The 26334-nt window shown below is 36.3% G+C and overlaps 1 protein-coding gene across 7 annotated transcripts in view; it reads right to left on the bottom strand.

Annotated features, from left to right (window-relative positions):
- Nucleotides 1–26334, bottom strand: part of ETV1 (ETS variant transcription factor 1) — a 90847-nt gene that overhangs the window by 39796 nt on the left and 24717 nt on the right. For all 7 annotated transcript variants that reach the window (XM_087861020.1, XM_087861016.1, XM_087861017.1 and 4 more), the window contains one exon: nt 2269–2398. In XM_087861020.1, the coding sequence (XP_087717146.1) occupies nt 2269–2398 (130 nt within the window). The remainder of the gene's footprint in view (nt 1–2268; nt 2399–26334) is intronic.

Below are 26334 nucleotides of genomic sequence, written 5' to 3'. Positions count from 1 at the left end.
TGATATTATCATTGTTCCATATTACATAAGATTTTAGAAAAAGACATTAACCTGAATTTCATAAGATAGAGACCATTCTTGGCTTGCCTTTGTTTGTGATATAATTTTCAAGAAGGCAATCCTTTTGCTTTATTTTCATTTTTTTAATATAAAATAAATGATGCCTGGCATTAACTTCCTTGCATGGGATAATAAAGAGTAATGAGGCAAATTAAAATGTCTCTGATATAGTTAACTTTTCTTGGAGTATAAGAATAGGTACAAAATGAGGTTCTTAAAAAGAAAATCCTATTGTCATAGTCTAACTTCTAAACACAATTACCAAGGAATAAAATGAGTAAGCTTGTTTTTATATACATTATGGATTTAAGTTGCTTTCCTTTGTTGCATTTCCTCTTGGGAATATGATTTAACTAATTTTTATAATCTAAAAAATATTTTACTGAGAATAAATTTTACTTAAATTTCTGAATAAGAAAGGTATTTCTAGGTTAAAATAATACATTTTCTTCTAAAATAAAAAGCAATCATCAATACATAGTTTTTCCTTTTTAAAAAAGAAACGTTCTTTTTGGATTAACTTATGAAATAATTTATTCAGTTGCTACATCTATACCACAGAATTACATCCAAGCGCAAAAATACTTCACAGAACTGCAGAAGTGTGTGCTGGGTAAGTCAACTCTTGGCTTTAAAGCAAAGTCAACAGTACTCATATTATGTTTGGTTCTACCTATTTCCTTTACCAATATTTCTGAATGAGAAACCCTTCTTCTACAAAATAGCTTGCCCATCTTATTCCCATGTAAAAAGAAAAAAAAAAATGATATATCTTCTGCCCTAGGACGCTTTTTTTTTTCCTCCATGAAATACTGTATTGAGTTATATTGTTCCTATAGAAATGGAAGTACTAGGATTTAATCCATATATCACTGTGGAAACTATTGGTCCCCAAGAAGGACCTCAAAATACTCAGGTGATTTATCTACAATTTATGAATGTCAGATAGGTCATACAAAGCAGGAGTGATTTCATAGTCACACTTCTGATCAATGCTGAAATGCAATGACAATTCCATATCTATCTGGTTCATTAACTTGAAATTTTTCAGTATGTTAAATAGTTACTCTGTGAATATATAGTACTCTTAAAGAGAAAATACAAAAATTAAAAACACTATAAATAAAACTCAGATTGATCAATATGATTTTAACTGAACTCAGTATGCTTTAATGGCTTCTACAAGAGATCTTTTTAAATAAAAGCTTTGCAGTTTCAAGTGAGCTGGCTCATAATTTCAGGCTCTGGTGATCCTCCTAGAAAAGCAGATATAAAAGACAAGTTTGCGAGAGCAAATAGGAATAGAATACCCCAACACTGGTCAGCTGCCATGAGACTGCACAAATCTAAGTTTCTTGAATCTTATGTATCTTGGATAGAATATTACATTCTGTAAATATATGAGAATATAGAATACTCCTTTGGATCATAATGTATTATGAACTTGAATCTATGTAACTTCTAAAACTGCAAATATTTGTAATCATTTTTGTAAGTTTCCAAATGAGCTCCTTTTAAGAACTAAGTTTCTACTGTAATTGAGAATAATGATACTTAATACACAGAGCCAACCTCTCTTCATGCAATTAGAGGCCAATATGAAAAGTAACCGAATGCAATTTACTGTGAAGGGTTTTTAATGAACATATATGTTATCAAATCTTCTAACAAATGAACAAAGTAATTTTACTGCTCCACCCTTTATTATCATCAAAAGGAACAACTGGCTTTTTAATAGCTAATAGCCTGTACTAAGCCGTATAAAATTCTAACTTTATTGCAATTCTCCGTGAACGCATCTTATAGATCATCTGCAAAGCCTGTCAGATAACTAATGTACTGCTCAGACCTGCCAAATGTTTCATTTTTTTCTACAGACTCTATCTAAAGTGCATAATGCATTCATTCTAATGAGAACTTTCAATAGCTGTTCATGCCAAGTAAGACCCTCTTCTCAAACCCAGGACGCATCACTACAGTAGAAAAGCAGCTAACGATTTGGATGAAAATTATTGCTTTAAAATGATTCTAAAAGTGTTTGATTGGATAGTGTATGGTTCTTCAGAGCTCGGCTAAACACATTAGCTAATTAGCTTGTTATATGCTGAAGATGTAACTCATATAAAATAGACCTTGAGAATTGGTATTATTCTGGATTTTTTGTTTTAGTCAGAAACACCACCCTCTCTATACACCTGATGGCTTTACCTGACATTATACAGGCACTTCTCTCCATAGCTGAATTTAAAGGGCTGCTCCTGACTGCAGGCAGAGCCGAGTTCTGAACATGGACTGTGGGGTTCCTTCTTGATTTTCAGTGGTAGGCCATGAAAAGCCACTAGAAAACAAAACAAAAAATATCCACACAAATGAAATGGAGTTAGGAATTAAGTAATCTGCTCGACTTCTCTTGGTTAAAATATCACTAACATTTCATATTGAAAAAGAAAAAACACATGTAATGAATTTCATGGAAGAAAAGATTCTAGAGAATCCCTGTATATTCTTTTTCTGCTTTTACTGCTTAACAAAATGCATGCTTGAACTCTCATTAAAGTGAATCACTTATAATTTGCTTAGCTGATATTAACAATACTAGAAGCTCAGTTTTCAGAAAGTTTTAAAAATATTTCCAAAAAATTTCCAGTGATTAAAGAAGAAAAGGCTCAACTAATCATCTGAAAATTAAGTGAGGACCGGAACATAATTTTCACCATTACTGAAAGGAAAATATCTCAAGCCCATGAATAGTAATGGTTTCACGGAATGACAACTGAAGTATAAGAAAAAAAATCCAAATGCAGGTCCAGTGGTAACTGAAGATAATTTGGGCAAAAACTCAACATCTTTGAGGCCAATGCTCATTTATAAAATAAAGGTAAAAGTACCTGCCTATCTACTTACCAGAGTTATGAGATAAAATGTGAGGAGAAACATGTGAAAATTATGTGTCAAATGTAATCCACCATAAAACAATTTTTCTAAATCAAATGATGTTTTACCCTCTTTCATGTGACTTAATGGTTATACTTATATTCGTTAATGCTTAATACAAACATCATATAAAATATGAAGGCTAGAGAAAATATGTATGTGTAGGAAGAGACAACTTTAAAACCAATAAATAAATAACACTATGTATGTTTTTATTCTTTTTCCTACTAGAGATCCCATTAGAAATTTTAGTATAAATGGAAAATGCATAAAAAGACAAAGGAAAGTACACATGAGAATGGATTTTATTTTCATGTACAATGTACACAAATATGACTAATCAAGGGATAAACACAAAAAGAACACACATTCTGGAGATTTATTCTAACTCCTATAAGAACTGGAATTAAAACACAAAATACTGTTTTCTATAAAGGAAGATATGACAAGAGAAACTTCATGATTTACAATGCCATTCAATCTTGATTGTGGCATGACAGCATTATAAACTTGTACTAGTTTGAACATCATATATAATTTAACATAATAATTTGATATCAAAAGCTACCAAGCTATGGGCAAATATATGCTATTTGGTTGGATATGTACATAATTTTGACAGAAATGTTCTATGGTACTCAAGAGCCATCTGAAACACTGTAGAATATACATTTGCCAAAGAAATAAACAAATTTCATCTAAATTAGTTGTCTAAGAAAAACTTAATAAATAGTAATAAAATAATTCCACTGGGTGGTCTATTTCAAAATATTTTCTTGATACGCTGTGAGTTTAACATGCCTACTTAAAGTAGAGAATAGAGGACAGAAACAAAGGAGAAATTACATGTGTTTTCATGTGTCAAGGGTACTCATGCTTATTAACTTTACCAAGTCAGAAAGTTATAATTTATTAACCACTAAGACAGAAGAGATTTAAGAACATGAAGACTTGTTAGGATTCTAATTTGAAAAAAAACAACTATAAAAAGGCAACTTGGTGACAAATAAGACATCTAAATATGGGCTAGATATTAGATACTGAAGAAATTAGTGTTCATTTTGTTGGATGTGATAATGGAATGGCAATTACACACAAAAAAAGATTTAAAGTTAGAGATTCATAAAGTATTTACAGAAAATAAGAAGATATCTGTGAATTTCTTTAAAATAGACTAGAAAAAAATAATGTATTAGGGAGAAATCAAATACTGATAAATGTTAAAAGCTGATTGATGGGTAGGTGGAAGTTCATTACATTATTCTCTTTCCTTTTAATTAAGTCCCAAATTTGCACAATAAAAATTTTTTAAAATGTGAAAAAATCCACAAAAGATTTAAAGTAGTACTGTATAAGAAAATTCACTGCCTGTGTATGTGTGTGTATGCTACTTCTTAGAATGACAAATATTGTATGATGAAATCACTGACCATACATGTGTTTCTTTCTTAGTGAACAGTTTTCAACTATTTACTACTTCTTTGAACATAAACAGTAAAACGCATATGCCCAAGTTTAGCACTTTGGATTACATATTGGGTTTTACATTTTCCTAAGAAAAAGCAGTAGCAACACATCGGTAACTCAGTTTGTCATTCATAGCAGCACCAAATCATTATACCTGAGAAATCAGATCTAACTCATATGAATAAAAATAGGTGAGACCTCAGGAATTAATAAATACACAGTATGATGCAAAGTTTATCAAATTTATCAAAATACCAGATTTATCAGAGACTACTATATCCAATAGTATATTTTAAAAGTCTTTGGGACCATGAGCGAGAATAGCGTTAATGAACAGGACACTAAAAGCACTAACAATAAAAGAGAATAACCTACAAATTATGCTTCAATGAAATTCAGAACTTCTCTTCATCAAAAACACTATTAAAAGACATAAGTCCACATAAGCTGTGGACTTCCAGAAGATGTTTTCTATAGAAAGATCTGACAAAAAGCTCATATTCAGAATAAGCAAGTCAAAACAAATAAGCCAATTAAAAATGGGTAAAAGCCTTGAACAGGCAGTTCATAAGAAAAGACATCCAAATGGTAAAACAAACAAATGAGCAACAACAAAAAGCCTATGTAAAAAGGTAGTCAATATTGGTACTTATCAGGAAAATGCAAATGAAACCACATAAGATAATCATTATACACACACCAGAATGGCTAAGCTGCAAAAGACTGACATTACCAAGTTTTGAAGAAGACCTAGAGCCAACAGCAACTTTTATATATGCTGCTGAGAGTATAAATTGATATCAACACCTTGGCAAACTTTTTGGCAGTATCCACTAAGGCTGAATATAAATGTACCCCATGATCCAGTAATTTCACTCTTAGGTATATACCTAAGAGACAGGACTGCTTATGTTCACCAAAAGATATGTCTTAGAATGTTTATAGCAACTTTGTTCAAAATAGCAAAAACCAGAAAAACTCCAATGTTCATTAGCAGGCTAATAGGTAAATATTCATGGCATATTCACACAATGAAATGCTATGCAGGATCAACGTAGAACAAATGACTGACACACAGAAATATAGGTGGTCTCACAGATGTGAAATTGAGTAAAAGAAGTCAAAGCACAAAACAGTAATGTAGCATTTGAACTTCAAGAACAGACCAAACTGAGTGACAGTGAAAGAGTTCCCTTCTGCTGGTAGATGGGAGTGTTACTTACTGAGAAAGCACACTTGCAACCTGCTACAGTACTGGGAATATTATATACCTTGCTCCGAGGGGCACTTCTGTGAATGTATACATATGGAAAATTCATCAAACTGTGCAGTTAAAATTTTACATTATAATGAATGCATCTCTCAACTAAAAGGTTAAAAATATGAGGGGCATCAATCAATGCTATACAACTTAAAATATCTGAATATGTCTGGCCTCCTGTTCCATCAGAGACATCTGAGAACAGGTCCTTGGAAGTGTGTTTTGTTTGTAATTTCACAGGATAAATGATTCCAGATGAGGCAGGGGAGGAATGACAAGTCTGGGGTACCGTCAGGAAGGCTTGCTAGCCTAACAGTAGCCTCCTATCAAAGTGTCTATTGACATGGACTCGGAAGGAAAAACTTGATCTATCCTAGAAAGACACTGTCTAGAGCGCTAATGCTTTCAAACGGGCTCCGTGGGCTCCCTAACTTGACTTCAGATGAAAGGATGTAAGGATTCCCACAATGCTATCAGAGGCAAGTTGATTCCTAAACTCAGGATGCTCAAATCTGACCGATCATCAAATTTAACCAGGTACTTTTGAAAAACAACAACAACAACAACAACAACAACAACAGGGATTCCCAGACCTCACATGGTTATTATGTTTATGTTTATGTTTATTCAACCTCCTATAGGTTGAATTATGCCCCCTCCAAAATTCACGGCAAAGTCCTAACCCCAATACACCTGAGTATGTAACTTCTTGAGAAGACTAGTTAAGATGAGGTCAATCTGGGGAATCTAATCCAATATGACTCATGTCCTTATAAAATGGAACTAGGATACAGAGACCCTCACGCAGGACAACGCCGCATGAAGACAAAGGCAGAGATGATACGATGCTCCTACAAGCCAAAGACTGCCAAAGACTGCCAGCAAACCAGCAGAGGCCAGGAGAGATGCGTGGAACAGCTTCTCTCTGAGAGTGCTCAGAACCCCCTACCGACACCCTCATCTTAACACCTCAAGCCTCCAGAACTGTGAGACAATAAATGTCTGTTTTTTAAGCCACTCAGTTTGTGGTACTTCGTTCTGGCAGCCCTAAGCAAACTAATACACCACTTCCAGAAATGACGATTCACTAAGACTGGGACAGAGATCAGGATTCCGTATCTTACAAAAATTTCTAGGTGATTCTCATAACTGGGCTAATTTCGAATCCACTGTGATGCGAACCCATACCTGGATCCAGTGTGTGCTGCACTGAAATAGATCCAGTACTTGCAGAGACTTTAAAAAAAAAAAAAAAAAAAAAAGATCTAACAATGTCTTTCTATTCAGTAGATGTCCACCCTTGAGGATTCTCCCAGGTTCTCCAAATCCCGAACTTTCGGGCTCCCCTACTCCTAACGTAACTCCACAACATCATGTGTCTCTAACACATGCAACGTGTGTGGGCCTCTTAAGCATCACAGGCCCTCGGAACTGTGATTTTTTTTTTTTTTCCTAATCGTAAGACAAATAAGTAATTCAACAAATTTGAGTTGGCTTGGAATTTTTCATTGCTGTGGGGGAAAAAAAGGAAGCCAACCTGAAGATCTCCAACATTTTGCACAAGAACCACATGTGACTTTATTGTTCCCATTTTCACTTTCCTGCTTCTTGGAGATCCTGTACCACAAAAGTGATTTCTCTTATTTATTCTTAAATAAGGACAGTACAGAGACTCCCACCAGAGCGGGCTGAGCTGAGCACGCGCTGGGTATTTCTTCACCGGGCTGAGAGTCTGAGCGTCTGCTAACAGGCAGTTTTCCAGCTCACTGGCACAGGCACAAGTGAAAGCAGCACATTCATTTTGTGCAATTTGCTTTACCTTCCCACATGGAGTTGGTGCATGTAAAAGGCTGTTAAGTACTAAATTATTCCTTATCAAATTACCATCATCTGGAGTCATGATCAACACTAATTAAATTACTTGCACTGAACACGGCTCCAGCCTGCTGCCGAGGCTGCTAGGTACACATTTCATTTCGCTTACTGTACGGTCCTTGCTGGGTCTGAAGCAGAGAACGACATGCATCTGCATTGTTGGTAGTTTTAATTAAAGTGAATCTTTCCTTCTTTCAGTGTGTCAAATCCAGTGAGTTAACTCCTTCATTTCATTTGCAAAGAAGCGATAGTTCAAATAATATTACTTTATATCTTTATCCCTGACTTCGGACAGTTCAGAAAATGTATCTATGAAATCTACAGTCTTTCTCAGGCATTCCTCAAAACGCGTTTCCACGCAAACTTTTATGACCCCCAGCCCCTTTGGACAACCAGATCTTTAGGAGGAGAAGCAGAAAGAACACGCAAGAGCTGCATCTTGCATTTTTTCTTTGATGGAGACTTGACCTTTAAAACCACATCTTAAGGCTGACTAATGATGACTGAGTTCTTCTAATGGTTAAATTTAAGAGCTCCAAAATACCAGGACTTTTAAAAGTGCACTTCCAAAATAAACTCAACCACTTCTTAATTTAAAAGTTTACTTGGGGTTATGGTATTCTCATAAAATATTGGTTAAATTAATAATTGTTTTCATTTTAGAACTATGAACTTCAAGGCATCATCTTGCTCCCATTTTTTTTTTTTTTTTTCTGTCTACATTCTAGAACAGAGGCAAAATCTTGTCCTTATTCTACTGGAGCGCAGAAATGCCCTCCACCTTTCCAGAGTGCAACGATGCTAATAACCATGTCATTTGTTCAAACTACATTTGAACACCTTAAAATACAGATGAAGATAATGAATTTAAAAATTTACTCACAGGAGAGTAATCTCCTAAACAATCATGACATTGGAACATTTTTGTACCATTAAATTGAAAACAGACCATGTTTGTTTTAACAGACTGGTTCATGTTAGTCCTGAGAATAAACAATTTAATCTATACATCGAGTTTCTGTTTATATTTCTAGAGTGAAGATGATGTCGTCTTCTGATACATTCAAGAAAGATAAGAGGTTTAACTATAGATGGGGACTTACGGAACTGTGGTTGAATTTAGAATCACAATAGAAAATAACTAGCTATAATGATTTTTAAAAACCCTCAAATTTATAAAGTATTACAAAGTTTTCAAAGAATCTTCACCTACTGTATTTGATTCTCATCAGTCAAGACAAGAAGGACCTTTATTATAACTCCCACTTCTGCTAATTTTTTTCAAAAGGCATAAAAAAGCTAAGCTTAATATCTATCACAAGACCTGGGACTAACTTACAATAGGTTAAGAATAAAGAGTCCTACACCCTGGTGACAACTCTTGAGCACGTCATTCAAATTTATTTTGAATAAACACAATTATTATTTCCTTCATGTAAAAGCACCACTATAACCTCCTATCAGATGTTTATCCATTCGTTCTGTCATTAATTAATCCACTTACTATGGCCTAGATACTATGCCAGGTGCTGAGAGGAGGACAGAATATAAAGCTGTAGAGTAAGGATGAACAGTAAGACACAGTCTTATCTGCAAGAACTCAAAGAAGTCCTATTAGAGCTTTATTTAGTTTTTTAAAGTGTTTTCTCTCATAAAGATATTAGCCAGTCTCCTTTAAGTGTGATAAATTCATGTGTGTGGAATGCATGTTTATATATATATGACCTTAATAATATATTTGTGCCACTTGTATCCAAAACACTTCTCAGAGTATTCAGGCCTACTTCTAGGCATTCTGCTTTCTTTCAATTTATTACTGTGACTGAAAGTATTTAAAAATTCACACCACTCATATTCCACTAAGGAAAAATGCTGCCGTCCAGAATCTAAAGCTTCCCCTAGAGTCTGATAACCAAAATGTCACAAGTGATGGGTCCCCTTCTATATGTGGACAGTGAATATAATTACAGTGATAAGTTGCCTTGGCTCTGACCTTTTACTCTGCTTTCCTCGCAATCCTTATCTAAGAGTGAAATAGAGGAGCAATTTCTGTGAGTACAAAACAATTACTCTGGGAAGAGAAACCCATCACATTTTTAATTACTTCTTCACTAAAAGAACTATGTCTTTGAATCAAATCTGTAGCTTTTTAAAAACATTTTCAAATCTGTAGTTCTTTATCAAAAACGACCTAGGAATACAGCGCCTTTATGACGTCTCCTGATTTTGATGTTGAGATTTCTGATCTGCTCAAAAATTCTGCTTTAGAATAGTCTACTTTATGATGTTCCAGAACAGGGGCTGGCAAATTACACACACAGGTCAAATCTGGCTTCCCACTTATTGTGATAAATGAGGTTTTATTGGAACACTGTCCCACCCTTTCACGGAGGTAGACTAGGGCTATTTGGATTTACAATGAAGTATTCGTGACAGAAACCTCATGACCTGCGAAGTGTAAAACATTTACTGTCTGGGGGCACCTAGGTGGCTCAGTTGGTTGAGTGTCTGACTCTTTTGATTTTGGCTCAGGCTATGATCCCAGTCCTGGGTTCGAGCCCCGTGTCAGGCTCCTCGCTCATCAGGGAGTCTGCTTGAGGATTCTCCCTTTCCCTCTGCCCTTTGCTCCACTTGCGTGCGTGCGCGCGCACACACACACACACACACACACACACCCTCTCTCTCTAATAAATACATCTTTTTAAAATATTTACTGTCTGACCCTTTACAGAAAAAAAAAAGTTTGCTGGCACCTGTTCTAGATTATGTGAAATTATGGTCTATAATGAAAGAGGAGAAAGAAAACATAAAAGTGAATGGGTAGAACAATGACACCTGCTACTGAAAAGGTTTAGGTAAATTAGTTAACAAAGGCCAACTGATTTTGCTTTATTAACTCTGTTTATATTGACTCTCAAAACCAAGTGTGCAGCCTTATGTCACCAACTTACAGGGGTATACACAAACAAGATGATGAAAATGACGTGATTCTGAGCCTCTAAAACAATACAAATTTATGTTCTTTGAAGAATTTTAAAGCATTTACATAGACCATGGTTATGTATAATATATAATTTTTTACACTTGTCTATAAAATGTAACTGAGAAAGTCAAAACAAATTTTGTGGACACTAAAGTGCTTGTAAAAAAAAAAGAAAGAAAGAAACAAAAAACCAGAAAACTTTCACTTGGCCATAGAAGCAAATTAAAAAAAAAAAGCAACAACTCTGTAAAAGCGGAAAAAAATAAATGGTATACATAAATTAGATTATTTAATACCAGATACAAGCATGGCATGAAAAATGCATGCAGCCTTTTATACAAATATGTGTAGCTGGGAATACACTCACTAGATGAAAAGCATTCACTTTAAGTTAATATCATTTCAATTTCAGGTGATAAATGGATGGCAATGACCTCAATTAGTACTCAGTTAAATTCCAGAAGCAAAGGGGAAGGCCTGTATACAAATAAAGACAATAGTGTCACATGTTCCATAAATCCATCTTCCAAGACACACAGAAAAACAGAAGGCACTTCCGCTGCATCGGAGCCTCTCAAAGAATCTTTTCCAGTACATTTACCTCTTCCAGGCCCTCCCCGCCCCCACTGTGCACACATACCACTCACACATACACGCACCAACATCCATTACTAAAGGGCCTAATCTCAGATATCAGCAGAGTGCCTTTATGGGGCCATTAAACCATTTCTCTTGTTTACAGTGCCTGAAGAAAGATGTGAATTATGTCTGTGACAAAACAAGCGATAACATTTCTAAACTGCTATCAAAATGCAAACTGAAACACATTTAAGGACAGGGACCCTGATTCGAGTTTTCATGATTTTCCATTATTTGCAGCTTCTGGAAATACATTCAACTATAATATTTCCAAGACAGGAATTTAGACCATAGTGCAGCAAGGTGATATTTATTTTTTTCTTAAATAATGCTCTTTAAGTGGAGTAGTTATTTTTTTAACAAAATGATACAATGTTTTCAAAGGAATATTACCAGTTGGCCTAGATCCCAAACCTAGTTTGCCCTTTGATGTTATTTTGGCAATATATAAGGTGTGGCGTAGTAGTAATCACAAAGGCAAAATAAGGGAAACTCTTACCCATGTTATGAATCTAACAGTTTCTGAATTATAGAGGACATTAGGTATGATCCAGTTTTAGGGATTGAGCTAGGGTTTATACTCAGAAATCACTGTACTAAAGAAATCACAAGTAGAAGTCAACCGGGTAAAAAGATAAAAAAGAGGAGCTATGTTTATTAGAAGAAGGCAAATGGTCATCAATCTGCCCCTGCCTTGCTCCTGGAAGTAAATACGTAAAACCAAGACTGAGCTCAGAGAAATCAGGCGTTTCTCAGAAGAAGGTAATGAACTATTTTTTTTCCTTTTCTTTTAAATTTAAAGATTTTATTTATTTATTTGAGAGAGAAGGTGAGACAGAGAGCACATGAGCCGGGGACAGAGGGAGAAGGAGAAGCAGGCTCCCTACTGAGCAGGAAGCCTGATGCAGGGCTTGATCCCAGGACCCTGGGATCATGACCTGAGCAGAAGGCACTTAACCGACTGAGCCACCAAGGCGCCCCCACACTATTTTTCTCCTAATACCAAACTCCTATCAGTCTCAGTGACTACACACTCAATCTCAGACTTTCCTGACTGGATCCGCCAGGGGTACTTCTGAATAAAAGAGATGTGCTTTGACAAAGTCCAGGAGACGATCCTGTACGTCACAGCCCATCCAGAATCAGGAGTCCATGGACTTGGGAATGTCAGAAGCCAGGAATCCTCATAATGTACAGAGTAAAGCCTTCTGATGATGTTACAGCCTCACAAGACAGTTATTTCTTAAAAGTACACTGAATAATTCAACTTTCTCTACATTGCCAAGGGCCATTATACCCTCTTCATAGGCAGAATAGAATGGACAAATGTTCTGGGTTTGGACTTGTGCGGCTTCTCTTCAAAAAATAGCCTTGATACAGAGATGCGGCCAACTCTTACTCATCTGAAGGTTATTTATCTACCAGTCCTGATGATCTAAACCAGAGGCTGCCAATGTTCCCATTTGGCTCATGGAATGGTTTCAAATAATTTCTTGTTGTGATCTCTTTAAAATCACCTTCAAAATCTCTTTCTGGTTTAAAAATCCAAACTTCTGGCTTCTCTAGGAAAAAAACACAATATCCAGCAACACTAAAGTCCACTTTCCAGCCTGAAAAGCAGGGCAGGACTTAGCTGAGTCCCGTTATCAGCTGCCCCTTTGGCCAAGACGTGCATTTTCCTATTTGGTGCGGTCCCCACCACCCCCACCACTCCACACCCCATTATCTCTTGCACGAAATTCACTTCACTCACTTACATCCTTGGCATGCCATTTCCTACTGTTTAGAGAACACGTAGGTAAGAAACCATTAGTGCATGCGTTTCCACACACACACACACACACACACACACACACACACACGCACACCACCTCTAAACAACAAAAATATTATAAAACTCACATGACTCTGTGTCTTAGATACTCGAGTACTCATTCTCCAGCAATAAGGCATAGTGGCAGAGCTAACAGACACTTACACCTGCTGGGTTTCAAATCTTCCATGGCTGCTTACCAGCTAGAAGGGGCAAGCCAGTTAACCTCTTTGTGTTTCACTTTCTTCATTTATTTAAAAAAAAAAAAAAAAAGGAGATACTAATAGTACTTGCCTCATGGAGTTGCTGATATGATTAAATGAGACACTGGGTAAAATATAATAGGAAGTACTCAATATTGTGAGCTATCAGTGCTGTCATCACTCAAACCCATAACTTCAAGAAGGGAGCTCACAGATCATTCAGAAACAAAAGACCAGAGCAGTTACCGGCGTGGAGGCTGAATCTTGGCTTTGTTACATATATGCTGAATGACTCCTGGTAAACCAAGTAACTGCTTATGTGATTCAGTTTCTCCCTATGTAATATGAGACCTTCCTCTTGGGGTCTGTGTAAACACTACGTGAAGTAATGCACATGAGAACTTAGAATAGTACCTGGAACGTGGCAAATAGTAAATGTTAGTTACCACCACTATTAGTTCAACCACTTCCTCTTCCAGAGGATAAAGCAAGACTCAAGGAAGCAGAGAGACATTGAAGGAACATGTCTTCCAGCCACCAGACTATTCTTTCCCTACTCCTTCTGTGTCCTGTTCCCAATTTTATTCGGTGCCCATCAACTACATACCAAGAGCAAAACATTATACATGGAGAAAAATCTGTGAGGAAGAGGTGGTCCGACAGAAGGAAAAAGCAAACACGGTGGCCTGGTAGAATGAACACTAGATTAGGAATCAAATATAGTTGACCCTGGAACAACACGGGTTTGAACGGTGCAGGTCTCCGTACATGTGGATTTTTTGACCAATACAGGACAGAAATGTAAATGTGTTTTCTCTTATAAATTTTTTTAAAGATTTTATTTATTTATTTGACAGAGAGACAGCCAGCGACAGAGGGAACACAAGCAGGGGGAGTGGGAGAGGAGGAAGCAGGCTCCCAGCGGAAGAGCCTGTTGTGGGGCTCGATCCCAGATCACCGGGATCACGCCCTGAGCCGAAGGCAGACGCTTAATGACTGCGCTACCCAGGCGCCCCTTCTCTTATAATTTTCTTAATAATGTTTCCTTTTCTCTAGCTTTTAGAAGATAGTATATAATACATAAAACATAGAAAATATGTGTTGGGGCGCCTGGGTGGCTCAGTCGGTTAAGTGTCTGCCTTCAGCTCAGGTCATGACCCCAGGGTCCTGGGATCGAGTCCTGCATCAGACTCCCTGCTCAGTGGGAAACCTGCTTCTTGCTCTCCCTCTGCCTGCTGCTCCCCCTGCTTGTGCTCTCTCTTTCTCCCTCTCTCTCTCTGACAAATAAAATCTTAAAAAAAAAAGAAGAAAATATGTGGTAATCGACTAGTAACATAAGTTTTCCAATCTAATAGGAGGCTATCAGTAGTTAAGTTTGTGGGGGAGTCAAAAGTTAAACATGAATTTTCCACTGTGCACGGGCTCAGCATCCCTAACCCCGATGCTCAAGAGTCAACTGTAATATCTACCTAGCTCCTACCTCACCCGTAATTAGCTGTGTGCTCATGGATAAACTGTAGAGCCTTTCCGGGCTTCCATTCCTACCTATAAAATGAGGGCATTAGACAAGCAATCTTTCCTTATAGCTTTAAAATTTAATGTCTGGGTGTAAGTACTTGCTTACTAATGTCGGAGAGAAGAGGAAAATGTAAAGTTTTGATACAAGAATTCAAAGGGCGTAATGTTCTGAGTCTACACAGAACTCGACACACTTCATTAATAATTGAGGGCATTACTGCATTTGAGCAAATAGTGGTCCCTGAAATTTATAATCATGAGACTTAATCATCCTGAAAGGGCAAAATCAGGTGTAATCCACTATATTCAACAAGGGAGGGTACATAACACACATTAGAAAGCTGTACATGCAATATGTCAGCATTTTAAAAAGCTCAATGCTTTAAAAGGTATTTCATGGACCACCTACTTCCCAGCTGATGCAAGGAATATGTTATTATATTAATAAAACAAAGAGCAGAATCCAAAGACAGCAAGTTATATTCCTAATTTTAAAAGCATCACAGGCACCATTAATTGAAAAATAAAGAGAGTACAGAATGTATTGATTCCTTCCTCTAAACTGTAAAGCCCAATTCTAACAGTACTTCCACAGTAGTGGCACTAAACGAACCTCATCTTCACAGTCTAATTGCCAGGAGAAAGTGCCCTGGGAGGAAACGGGTCCTTCCATCTGGAAAAGGGTAAGAACAGGGAAAGGAAGACCTAATGTATGAACAATCCAAATCTAATCAGTTTGCATTTTGCATTGGCTTCAAATCAGATCTTCCTACCCCTACTGGTCCAGTAGATGGAAAGCAGCACGACACTATTTTTTTGGAAACAAATTCCGTACAGTGAGCCCAAACATACAGCACTTCATATCCAACTGGCAGGAATAAAACCTGAACAAAATGCAGCTATTTGAGGAACAGATCTAATAAAATGAAGTAAAGTTCTGAAGATGCCCAACGAAATCTATACCTCTCAAAATTTGCTCCACTTAATAAATTACCTAATTATGACCTTTATGAATATGGAAAACACCTCTTGTGCAGAAATGGTTTCACTTCGCTTTAATATGGATGCCCTTTAAGCCCTACAAAGTTACAAAAATAAATATTACTTTCCTGCCTCGTAATTCTGCAATTCCTTTCTAATAATAGAGGATATTGTTTGGAAAAGACTGGGCAGTACTTACTATTCCTAGCTGAGGAGAGGCTGGAAGAGCCCATCACTACCTGGTGTTTCTCGGTCTAGCATGAAGTTCTGAGGAATGCTATGACAGATGGGCCCTGCACAATACCCAGACACCAAGAGCGCTTTGTCCTCACTACCGTGTGACAGGGAAACAGGTCCTTCCCATAGGAAGAACATGTAAAAGGTGGGCATCCTCTAGCCTTCTCCAGAACAAACCCCAGACTGCCCCCCTCTGTAGACCATCAATCCAGATCTCTGACAAACAGTTCAGGAAAAAAACAAAAGGTGGGGGGTAAATATAGTATTACTTGAAATCCTCTGATACCAAAAAAAAAAAAAAAAAAAGAAGAAGAAGAAGACAGATAATAGGCAATAGAGAAGAATCAATGTGGATGGAAACATCCAGAGGTATTTTACTAAGAAGTAAGAAGTGATAAATGTGATCTTCAATTTTCCCCTTGTATTAAATCACAAACACAGGAGCTCTGACCTAAAATTTTACACTCATTACTCCACAGACCATACTAACATGAAAAGCCAAAATGAAGATAATATTTCATTGCCAAAGAAGACTGCCAACTACTAATATGCCTGTCATCACTTTGGAATAATAATTACTAAAAAGACCAGCAGTTTCTAGGGTTTGTAAGTTTCACTCACTAAGAACAAGTATTCAAACAAGTAAGATTTTTATGAAATAAAGTGTAACTATTATATCTGGTATCATTTTAAAAACAATGAAGTAATTAGTGATGCAAATACTTGCTTGAATGAATTTATTCTTGTGTTCTTCAGAACTAAAGCAACAGAATTCTAAATTTAGAATTCATCTCACATGCATCAGCATGATCTGAAAAAGTCTTTAAATAAGCCCAGAGGTAAGAAAAATGGTCCACGGCATCTAGAGTGAATACCACCAGCAAGCCAGCTGAAACTCTGGACCTGCACACCTCCCTCACAAATCCAATAATATTCTATGATCATCCCACTTCTTCAAATGTTTGTGTTTTCCTTGTTTTAATATATACCCCCTGAAAAGTATCTTTTCATTTTTTCATTTGGTGAACCTAGACTGCTTGAAAAATTCTATTTTCTTTCAAGTTAGTGAAATACTCACTTTTCATTCATAATTTCAACATACTTTTCTTCCAGGCTGTATGCGAAAAGAGTCTGTAATTTGCATGGTCTTAAATTGACCACTTCCGTCCTTCAGTACCAAAATAACCCACTGGATGAGGAGGAAGCCACACTCCAGCGCCAAAATACACCTGCAGCCTTCTGATGTCACGCTACTGAAGGCATGATTGAGATCAATTCAGTTATTATTAGCCGTTTGGCTCCTTGTTCAAAAAGATCCCACTGGTAGACAATCAAAGTTGAAAATATGTTCTGAATACCAGAGCTAGAAAAGTTTGCCCAAAAAAAGAAAGCCAGCTGGCTAGCGCCAAAAAAAACAAAAAAAAGTACCTTTTCAGTAAATGCCGATAAAACTTTACAGGCTGCCAAAATAACAATGATAGAATAATTACAAAGGAAACTTTGCAATTTTCCTGATAATAAACACGTTCTTAAAAAGAAATTGTCTGTCACCTGGCCTCAATTGTTAAGCTGTTAATACTAGCTACGGTAAATCCTACAGTTTATTTGAACCAACTATGAATTTGGCACAAAATGTTTATAATTTTTTTCCCAAAATAAATTTTTGGATTTTCTTTAAAAATGACTTGTAATATTAAATTCAGTGTATATTAGAGCAATTTCCATGAGGAATCACCATTCCTACAGAAAAGCTTTTACCCAAAGAGTTTTGCCCATCTTTAAAAATGTTCACTTAAAAGTATCAGATTAAGAAGTCCCCCCAAAAGAAACGAGAGATATAAGATATGTAATAGTAAAGACTATGCCTTAGGAGTCACATTATTCACCCCAAAATAGTCTTAAAATAGATCCATATGCAGGGAAAAAAATCCATCAATATTATTTAGAAAAGTACACTTCATTCTTCATACAGCAGGTAATACTGATGCTGGCCAAACTGTCTTGTAAAAGTCCATGAGACTTTCTTACAAAGACTCGCTGCTAAGTACCAGTGTTGTTTCCTCAACTGTGACACCACCATCATCACCTCCAGATGCCCATCAAGCCTTCTGCGTCACTTCTTAACAATATAAATTTAAAAAACATCTACAGCTCAAGAGTTATATCAGAATAATGAACTATAAAAAGTCTCTACTGACATAAGCCCAGCCTTCACCAATAAAACAAGAAACAAACAACTGAATGGTAATAAAGAAAACCAACCCAGAGAGCTATGGATAGGCTTTGCCACAGCCATGAAATGCATTGTCAAAAGATATCTTATAACGGGGTGCCTGGGAGGCTCAGCTGTTAAGCGTCTGCCTTCGGCTCAGGTCGTGATCCCAGGGTCCTGGGATCAAGCCCCGCATTGGGCTCCCTGCTCAGCGGGAAGCTTGCTTCTCCCTCTCCCACCCCCCCTGCTTGCATTCCCTCTATTGTTGTCTCTGTCTTAAATAAATAAAAATCTTTAAAAAAAAAGAGAGAGATCAGGTAAGATCCACCATACAATGTGTTTTATATGAAGCAAATGTGAATGATCAGTGTATACACAGATCACATCTCCATGGCTAAAGGATATAATCCCAAGAAAACGGTCACTAGAACAGGGTTTTAGAATTATATTGGCATTTGGTAAGTAATTTTTGAGATTTCTTAACATTCTCATTTCTTAATAGATTGCTTCCTTTGAATATAAGCTTCTTTCAGAAAAGGTGTTATATGTTAGATTAAAAATTATTGGTTTTTTCCTAGTGAAACACATCTCTAATTTTTAACTGGCATAATAGTTGGGAGTTACAAATCACAAATGAATCAAGTCAGATAAGAGCATTTTGAAAGAAGTTAAAGAAACTGTTCTTGTCCACCTTCACAAACTTCACACCGAGCAGTTCCTGAGAAGTACTTTAATCATGGATGTACAACTTGTTAAGTCTGACTTCTCTACCCTGCAGCCAATTTATATTAAAACCGATGGATATAAAGTTACAATTACATTTGACTTAGTTGATATGGATCTAGGAATATATCTTAGAAAAGCTCAAAATATAAAATCAAGTTTGACGCCACTGTTCTTTAATTATATAGACTTGTAACTGAAGACATTTTCTTCATTTTCCCTCTACTTACAGTATTCCAGAAAGGCTTCTTAAATGTATAGAAAATGATCCCTAAATTTTTATTATACTTTACAGGGTTGTTGATGTAACTTCAAAAGGTGCCTGTTTCTGGTTTCTTCGACTCTAGAACCTCTCTAATGTGCAGTCCCACGAGTGCATTCTTGAGGCTACAGAACAGGGGAAAACTCCTCATAATAAGATCATTGTGATCCTTCAGGAATCAAGTCCAGTCTGACGGGAATCAAGACAACTCACCAGTTAACCAAATTTGGCTCCATAACAATAGTGTCATGGCAACGTTCCAATGTATATTTTTTTTACTTTGAGCTGCTAACTTCAAATAAGGGGAAATTAGATTACCACATTAAACATAAAATAAAGAGCGTAACTAGGTAGCAGTGTTGTACAGGTGTTACCAGAAATAGAAAATCACAGCACGAAGGCAACAATCTTTGAAGATTACAAATCTTTCTACTTCTGTCTTTGGCAGAGCATTTCATGGTAACATCAAAATACATATCAAATCCTACTCATTCTTGCAGGATGCAAGTCTTTACGTCATTCATAATATACAGACACTCTAGCTGGGATGGAAATTCTACACTTGATTTGATTTTCACATAAATTTCATGTAAGTAAATATTACAGTCACTAATCCTTGGGGGTTTTAAAATTTAGATGTAAGGTATGTATAAATGGATGTCTATTCTTCAGTGAAGTGGCATATCTGAACACTCAACGTAGTCTCATGTTTAACTGCTTTCTTCTAAACAGTCCAACTATATTTACTGCTCTGTCAACCTAAAGCACTACTTAAATTTAACCTTTTGAGACTCTCAGACGTTAACAGCATGCCCATGTGAATTAACAGATATTACAAGCCTTGCTATAGGTCACCGGTTATACAAGAACCATCATTTTCCTATCATTTAGTTATCAAAGAGGATGATAAACAATGACAACAACATTCTTCCAAGCCCCTTAATGGCTTACCAACACGACACAATGTAGGAAACTCATGTGTAGAATGGGTTTCTCACGTTTCCTTTTACTTGCATATTCTGAAATACACTCTAATTCTTCAGAACACAGAACTCTGCCAATGGGTCTGCTGTGAACTCCAGGTATAAGGTGACCAGGAGGTGTGTCAAATACTGTAGCCAGATGATATCTGCAACAGCTTATATTAGCACTTAACCACACAAAGAAGATTCATACAGTCCTCCTTTGTAATTGATAGTTCCAAGAAATGAGAAAAATATGAAGATGAAAGAGTCCTTCTGCTATCCTTCCATGTGTGCAAATAGAAATGAACTTTGGAGAAACACATGGATACCACCTGCAAAACGACTGTGTGATCACAAACGTAACAGGCCTGGTTTGCATTCTCTTCCTTGCCCTTTGAAGTTAATAGAAGCTTTGTAAATTGAGGGTGTGCACAGGGGTAAAAATTAAATCAGATAAAGCAGGATTTAAAAGGAGTCTTCCCTTACAATGCATGCATGAATTCTTGGCCAGTGAACATTTGTCTGAATTACCACATTAGATGGCACATAATTATAAACATAATTATAATTATAAAATTTCTGATAGACGTGTAGTATATGTTACTTGTTTTAAATACAGTTAACTCCAGTGTGCCTATAGGCTAAAACACATTTGCTCCCCAAAAATGTGTTATTTCCCCTTTGGTTTTTTTTCTTTACTTTCTCCTCCTCAATAATGTGACATCAAATTTCATGCTCAGGAATTTCCAGGCTGGCTCATTTGTTCTTAGGATAAACCCCAAATACATGTGATTGAGTTTTGCTGACCCATAAAATTTGACTTTCTCTGACCTATCAAACTTCATCTCCAACACCAGCCAATGCACATCTCTAGCTCCAAATGCCGCTGCCATTCTCTCGAGGGACAGAGAATGCACTTGCCTATTTCACAGCAATTAACACCTGGTCTTTATCCAGCCTACTAGGTCCTCCCTTCATTACTGTATAAATCACACAAATAGTGAAGAGTCAATCGAGGTGTGGTAAGCACAGATACATTGAATTAGCTACCAAGGAGGATTAAATTCCACTTCTATGACTAACTACTTGGGTACTAACTTCTTGTCACCTGGGCAAACTGTTTAGCCCTGACCACCTTATTTTTGGCACACAGCTTTATCTGTAACAATGCAGGGTTATGCTTAGGAGTGTAAATTCCAGGGTCAGATCTGCAACTTGGCTGCTGTGTGACAAGAAACAATCTATTTAACTACTCTGGGCCTCTGTTTTTTCACCCCTAAAAAAGCATATGATAGCTTCTACTAAAGAGGGCTGTTGTGAAGGGCTTAGAAGAGTATCCACCAAGTGGTAAGCACTATACAAACAGGAGCTATTCTTATCCACCAAATGTAGAGATACTGGGTGTAAAATCTCTAGGTCATTTCATCTCTACCAGTTCATGAATCTGGGTTTCCAGTTCCTGTCACATTTCATTTTCTACATGAAGCCATTCTCAACTATTCCAATCTACGGTGATCTCTTAAAAAAAACTATAGAATTTACTGTCTATAACATTTATTGAATCTGTAGTCAAATTTTTTTTATTGTTAATATTATAATAACAATGGTGCTAATAACTTTGAATGTCCTGACTTATTTTGTCTTTGTTTCACATCTATGGCATCCTTACTACTGTGAGCCTCTTGTAAGATGAGGAAAAGGAAGTATTCAGAAATAAAGACACTCACCAAGGTCACCCAGCTAGAAAACAGGAGACGGGACAGTGACTTCAGGTGCTGCACTCTTAACTGCTGTTAACTCATTATAATGTATCTTATAACTTATCTTACCTATTATAATGTATATAATGTATCATTATAATGTATCTTACCTATACCCAGCATGCTTTCTCCTCTTCTCCAACTTCCCAGTATGCTTTTTGAAGTCAGGAATCATTTGTTTGGGGGAGGTTTTTTTGTTTTTTGGGGTTTTTTTAATGCATATGAACTGTCCTAAATTAATAAATATTTAAATATTTGTCTATTTTTATCTTGGCATGTTCACCACGCAAGTAATTTATACAGTTTCTAAAACGGAATGACTCAAAAACATGGCTTAAAAATGTTTTGATCTGTCAAACCACTTTTTTCTAATTGTGAGTTATGACTAGTCACGCGTGTTTCCCACAGAGCATTAGGCACAGACAACCTACCATACAAACTAGAGAAAGAACGGGGTCTTTCACAAATTTGTAATGTAAATGCTGCCACAACTGCAGTGTTTCCTTCTTTTGGGTTGGTAATGGAGCAAAATGGAAAGAAGGCTGTTTACTTTTTAGAGAACAATTTACTCATTATAACAACTTATGTTAGATAGCCTAGTAGCATTTGGTAGGTAGAGGAAATGACATCACAAAACAAACTTTTTCACGGCTAGACCAATCAAATGCAATTGTTTTGATTTCTTTTTAACTGTACTGTCGGTGTTACTCTTTTGAAGCCTGGAGCTTATGAAATCCTCTGGCCTCAAAACAATATACATGTTAAATATATATTGACAATGTCTTATTTCTATAGAACCACTGAGTTATCAAATACTAACCCGTGTGCCAAATTTTGACATAAGATACCTCATTTAATCATTATATCAACCCATTCACTTTCCCTAACTTTTATTAAGAGGCTCAACAAAGTCAGGTAATTAGTCCAAGATCCTACACAAGTTGGACTCCAAATCCAACAGCTCACCTTGTGAGGTTAGAGCTACTTCCAGATCTTTCCTTCAGTGCTGAACAATCCTCAAATGTTAGTAAGTCTAGGTACAGCTAGAATCTATTTTTCTTACATTTAGTATGCCAAGGGCCAACTGTTGAAACTCTCAATTTGAATTTTTTTTTCCCCCTGTGGCTTTTCATTTTCCTTGGAAACTAAAAATATGAGAATTTGTTATCCCAGAAGAATGAGTACGCTAATCCCTGTGAAACGCCTTGGGTCAAACACATCCAGTCTGGTAAAAGCCCAACCACTGCCTAATACTTGATTCACTGGAGTAGAAGCTATTTTATAAGAATGATCTTAGGTCATTCACAATTTAATCAGCCAATTACTTTTATATGGGCTTCCAGAAGGCCATCTCTAAAGCCAAATACCATTTCATCACAAGTGGTGTTATAGCAAGGGTCCCGTGGATTTTTATTATTTAAATAAGAGATGATCATAAAATTAGCACCCTTCTAATACAGTTCTCATCTTGATTATTGCTATTTAACTAGTGAAATTCTTTTCTTCAGACTGAGTGAACACTATAATTATTATTGCTTTGCATTGTAAAGGTTGCATCTTAATTGAAAAATCAACACTTTTTTCCCTTTCAGTGAATACATCAACTTCAAAATCAACAAAAACATTGAAGATGCAGGCAATTTTGCTAGACCCACAAATTAGAGTGTCCTCGATCAACCAGAATTCATAACCCATAATCTTAAACATAAGATGTTAACTGATCCTATAACCAGGCCAGTATTACAAGTACCGAATGTCTTCAGCTCAACTTTCTGCTTGTAAATGCCTATGGTGAAAGCAACAGTAGGTTTGAACAAACACTTCTGAGTGTCTTCTGACAGTGTCACTGTGGATAGGTACTGAACTGCACAGTGTGATCAACAGTAAAAGGTCAAGTTGTTCTTACAATTACTTTACAGTATGTACAGAAACAGCCTAGAAGTTGACAGGTATAGATACCATTTCTGAGCATGGCAAAACAAAGAAACAAAAACAACACAGAAAAGTAAATTGATCAAAATGAATGCATTTCATCATAAAAATTTTAATATGAATTATTTTGTATATTTCCATATTTGTGCATATATATATATATATATATAAAAGCTTATACCACTGTTATGTCCTAACATATGTCTAATATATTTCATCTAAACACAAAATGTTATACATACGTGTGTGTGTATTTGTGTGACTATGTAATGCTCATTTAATATTCAAGTTACTCTAGAGGAAGGTAAAATTATTATCCCTGTTTCATGCAGGAAGGAACTAAGGTACAATGAGGTGAAATTGCTTCTAAGAAGTCACATACTATTAAATAGCAGAAATTTGAACTCCACTGTCCAAGGTCCAATACCTTGCTCGTATGCAGTACCCTGAACTCAGTCCCCTAAGAGAATCCCATCACTTCATATTACGTGACATCAGTGTTTGTAGCATTAATATCATATAAGAGCTTGAAGAGATATTTAAAAATTGCTATCAGACAAAATGCCAAATGTGATGTTCAATTTACTTCAGCATAATAGTAGCATATGTTTCTGACCTAATTATGTGATGCTTATAGATAAATAATGTCCCAACCAAAATTTAAAAATTCTCTTTTGAGAGCACCATTATTTTGTTAAGCACACATTCAGGATTCCTGAAACTGAAGGCTTATGTATACAGAGAACTCAACCGCACTTCTACAATTCAAAGCATGAGGATGAAGATTTTCATAGAGTAACAGGGAACTAAGAGCTGCCTACTCCACCCATGCTTTCCATGTATGTGTTATTTTATACATTATGTTATAAATTAGAAGAAATTTATAAACATTTTTATGTTTAAACAAACATATACATTTATACACGTACACATGCACTTGGCAAAAATATTTATGTGAATTTTTTTCACTTGTAGAGTCCTAGCATTTCAAAAAATGAGAGATTCCCACATCTTGCTATGCGCTATTCTGTGCACAAGAGCAAATGATACAAGAGGAATCTTGGTCCTGCCATCTACTACTGTTAGACTTTGGTTATTGCATTAAACCTGTATGAGCCTTTAGTGCTCTGCCTACATCCCAGGGCCACTGTGAAAAGCAAATCAGATGAGGGATGTGAAAATGATCTATGAATTCTAAACTGTCAAACAAGAAAGAAAGAAAGAAAGAAAGAAAGAAAGAAAGAAAGAAAGAAAGAAAGAAAGAAAGAAAGAAAGAAAGAAAGAAAGAAAGAAAGAAAGAAAGAAAGAAAGAAGAAAGAGAGAGAGGGAGGGGGGAAAGAAGAGAGAGAGATTGAGATCATCGCTATTCTTGTTTTTATCTTTCATTCCATAGGATCTAGCACAATACCTGGTATTGTGAATGTTTGTTGTCTAAACTTACTTTTCATCATGAGGAAAAAAAGCTTTCTGGTTCTTAACCAAAAAGACATGCTGCATTTTACCAAATTAAAGATGCCAGATCTTTAGATTCTGAAACTATTATCCACTTAACTATATGATTAATATAAAAATAAGAGTATATTTTTTCTGATCTGTGTGTATTTTACTGCGCATACAATTATTGCAATTTTGCATGAAGGGTTTAGAAGGCACTTTATAGCAGTCCTAACAACAACAACAAAAAAGGTTTCCTATATTTAGAGAGAAAGGGGGGGAGGTGGGAGGTTGCTGATGAATAAAATATGACAAAAATTTAGGAGAAGTAAGAATGGAACATTTTAAATGAAATAAAGAAGTTCGTACATGTGGGTCTCCTTATGTGTACATCACACACGCATGAATTCATAGGACGACCTCTAGATATACATAAACAGAGAGGTCTATACATTCCATAAGCACATTACCCAAACCTTCAGAAACTGCCACTTAAAAGCCAAGGGCCTAAATTTTCACTTTGATCAATGAGACAGCTTTATCACAAGAAGAGATGACTGAAGTTTATTGATTAGCTGATAACCTTCTAATGCATCAGCCTTTAATCTGCAATAAAACAGTGAATGTAAGGAAAGCTTTCAGAAAGGAGTACAGGGTTTGATTATCCTAGAGGAAAACAATGTGGAGAGGCTCAGGATGGCAAAACATCCAGAAACACAGAGCAATGACAACCAGTTTCTTGGCTTTCCCAGCAGACCCGTGAGCTGAGACAACTGTGTCACCTGACATTCTAGCCCCAGTGCCAAGAACCAGAGTGAAATCAAATCAACATAATAAGGCTGTTGTGTCCATGAGGATGGAGAAAAACAACCTCAAACAGCAGTAAAAGTTCACTTCACAGCATGACTGCCATTTCAAAGGAAAAGCTAACACTACTGAAGTTAACACTTCAATATTACCCATACATCTTGACAGGAACGAGCCATTTTTAACGAGTCTAGGGGCCTGAATAGTATTTGACAGAACTTTTGCTGGCTACTCTGTGGCTCGAAAAAAAAAATCTAAGATGAAGATC

This window comes from Ursus americanus, chromosome 3, assembly GCF_024610735.1.
Source record: "Ursus americanus isolate L20-20 chromosome 3, mUrsAme1.1.p, whole genome shotgun sequence".
In the NCBI taxonomy this organism is placed as follows: domain Eukaryota; kingdom Metazoa; phylum Chordata; class Mammalia; order Carnivora; family Ursidae; genus Ursus; species Ursus americanus.
Note: the sequence above shows the minus strand (reverse complement) of the source record. Positions and strands in the feature narration are given on the sequence as shown.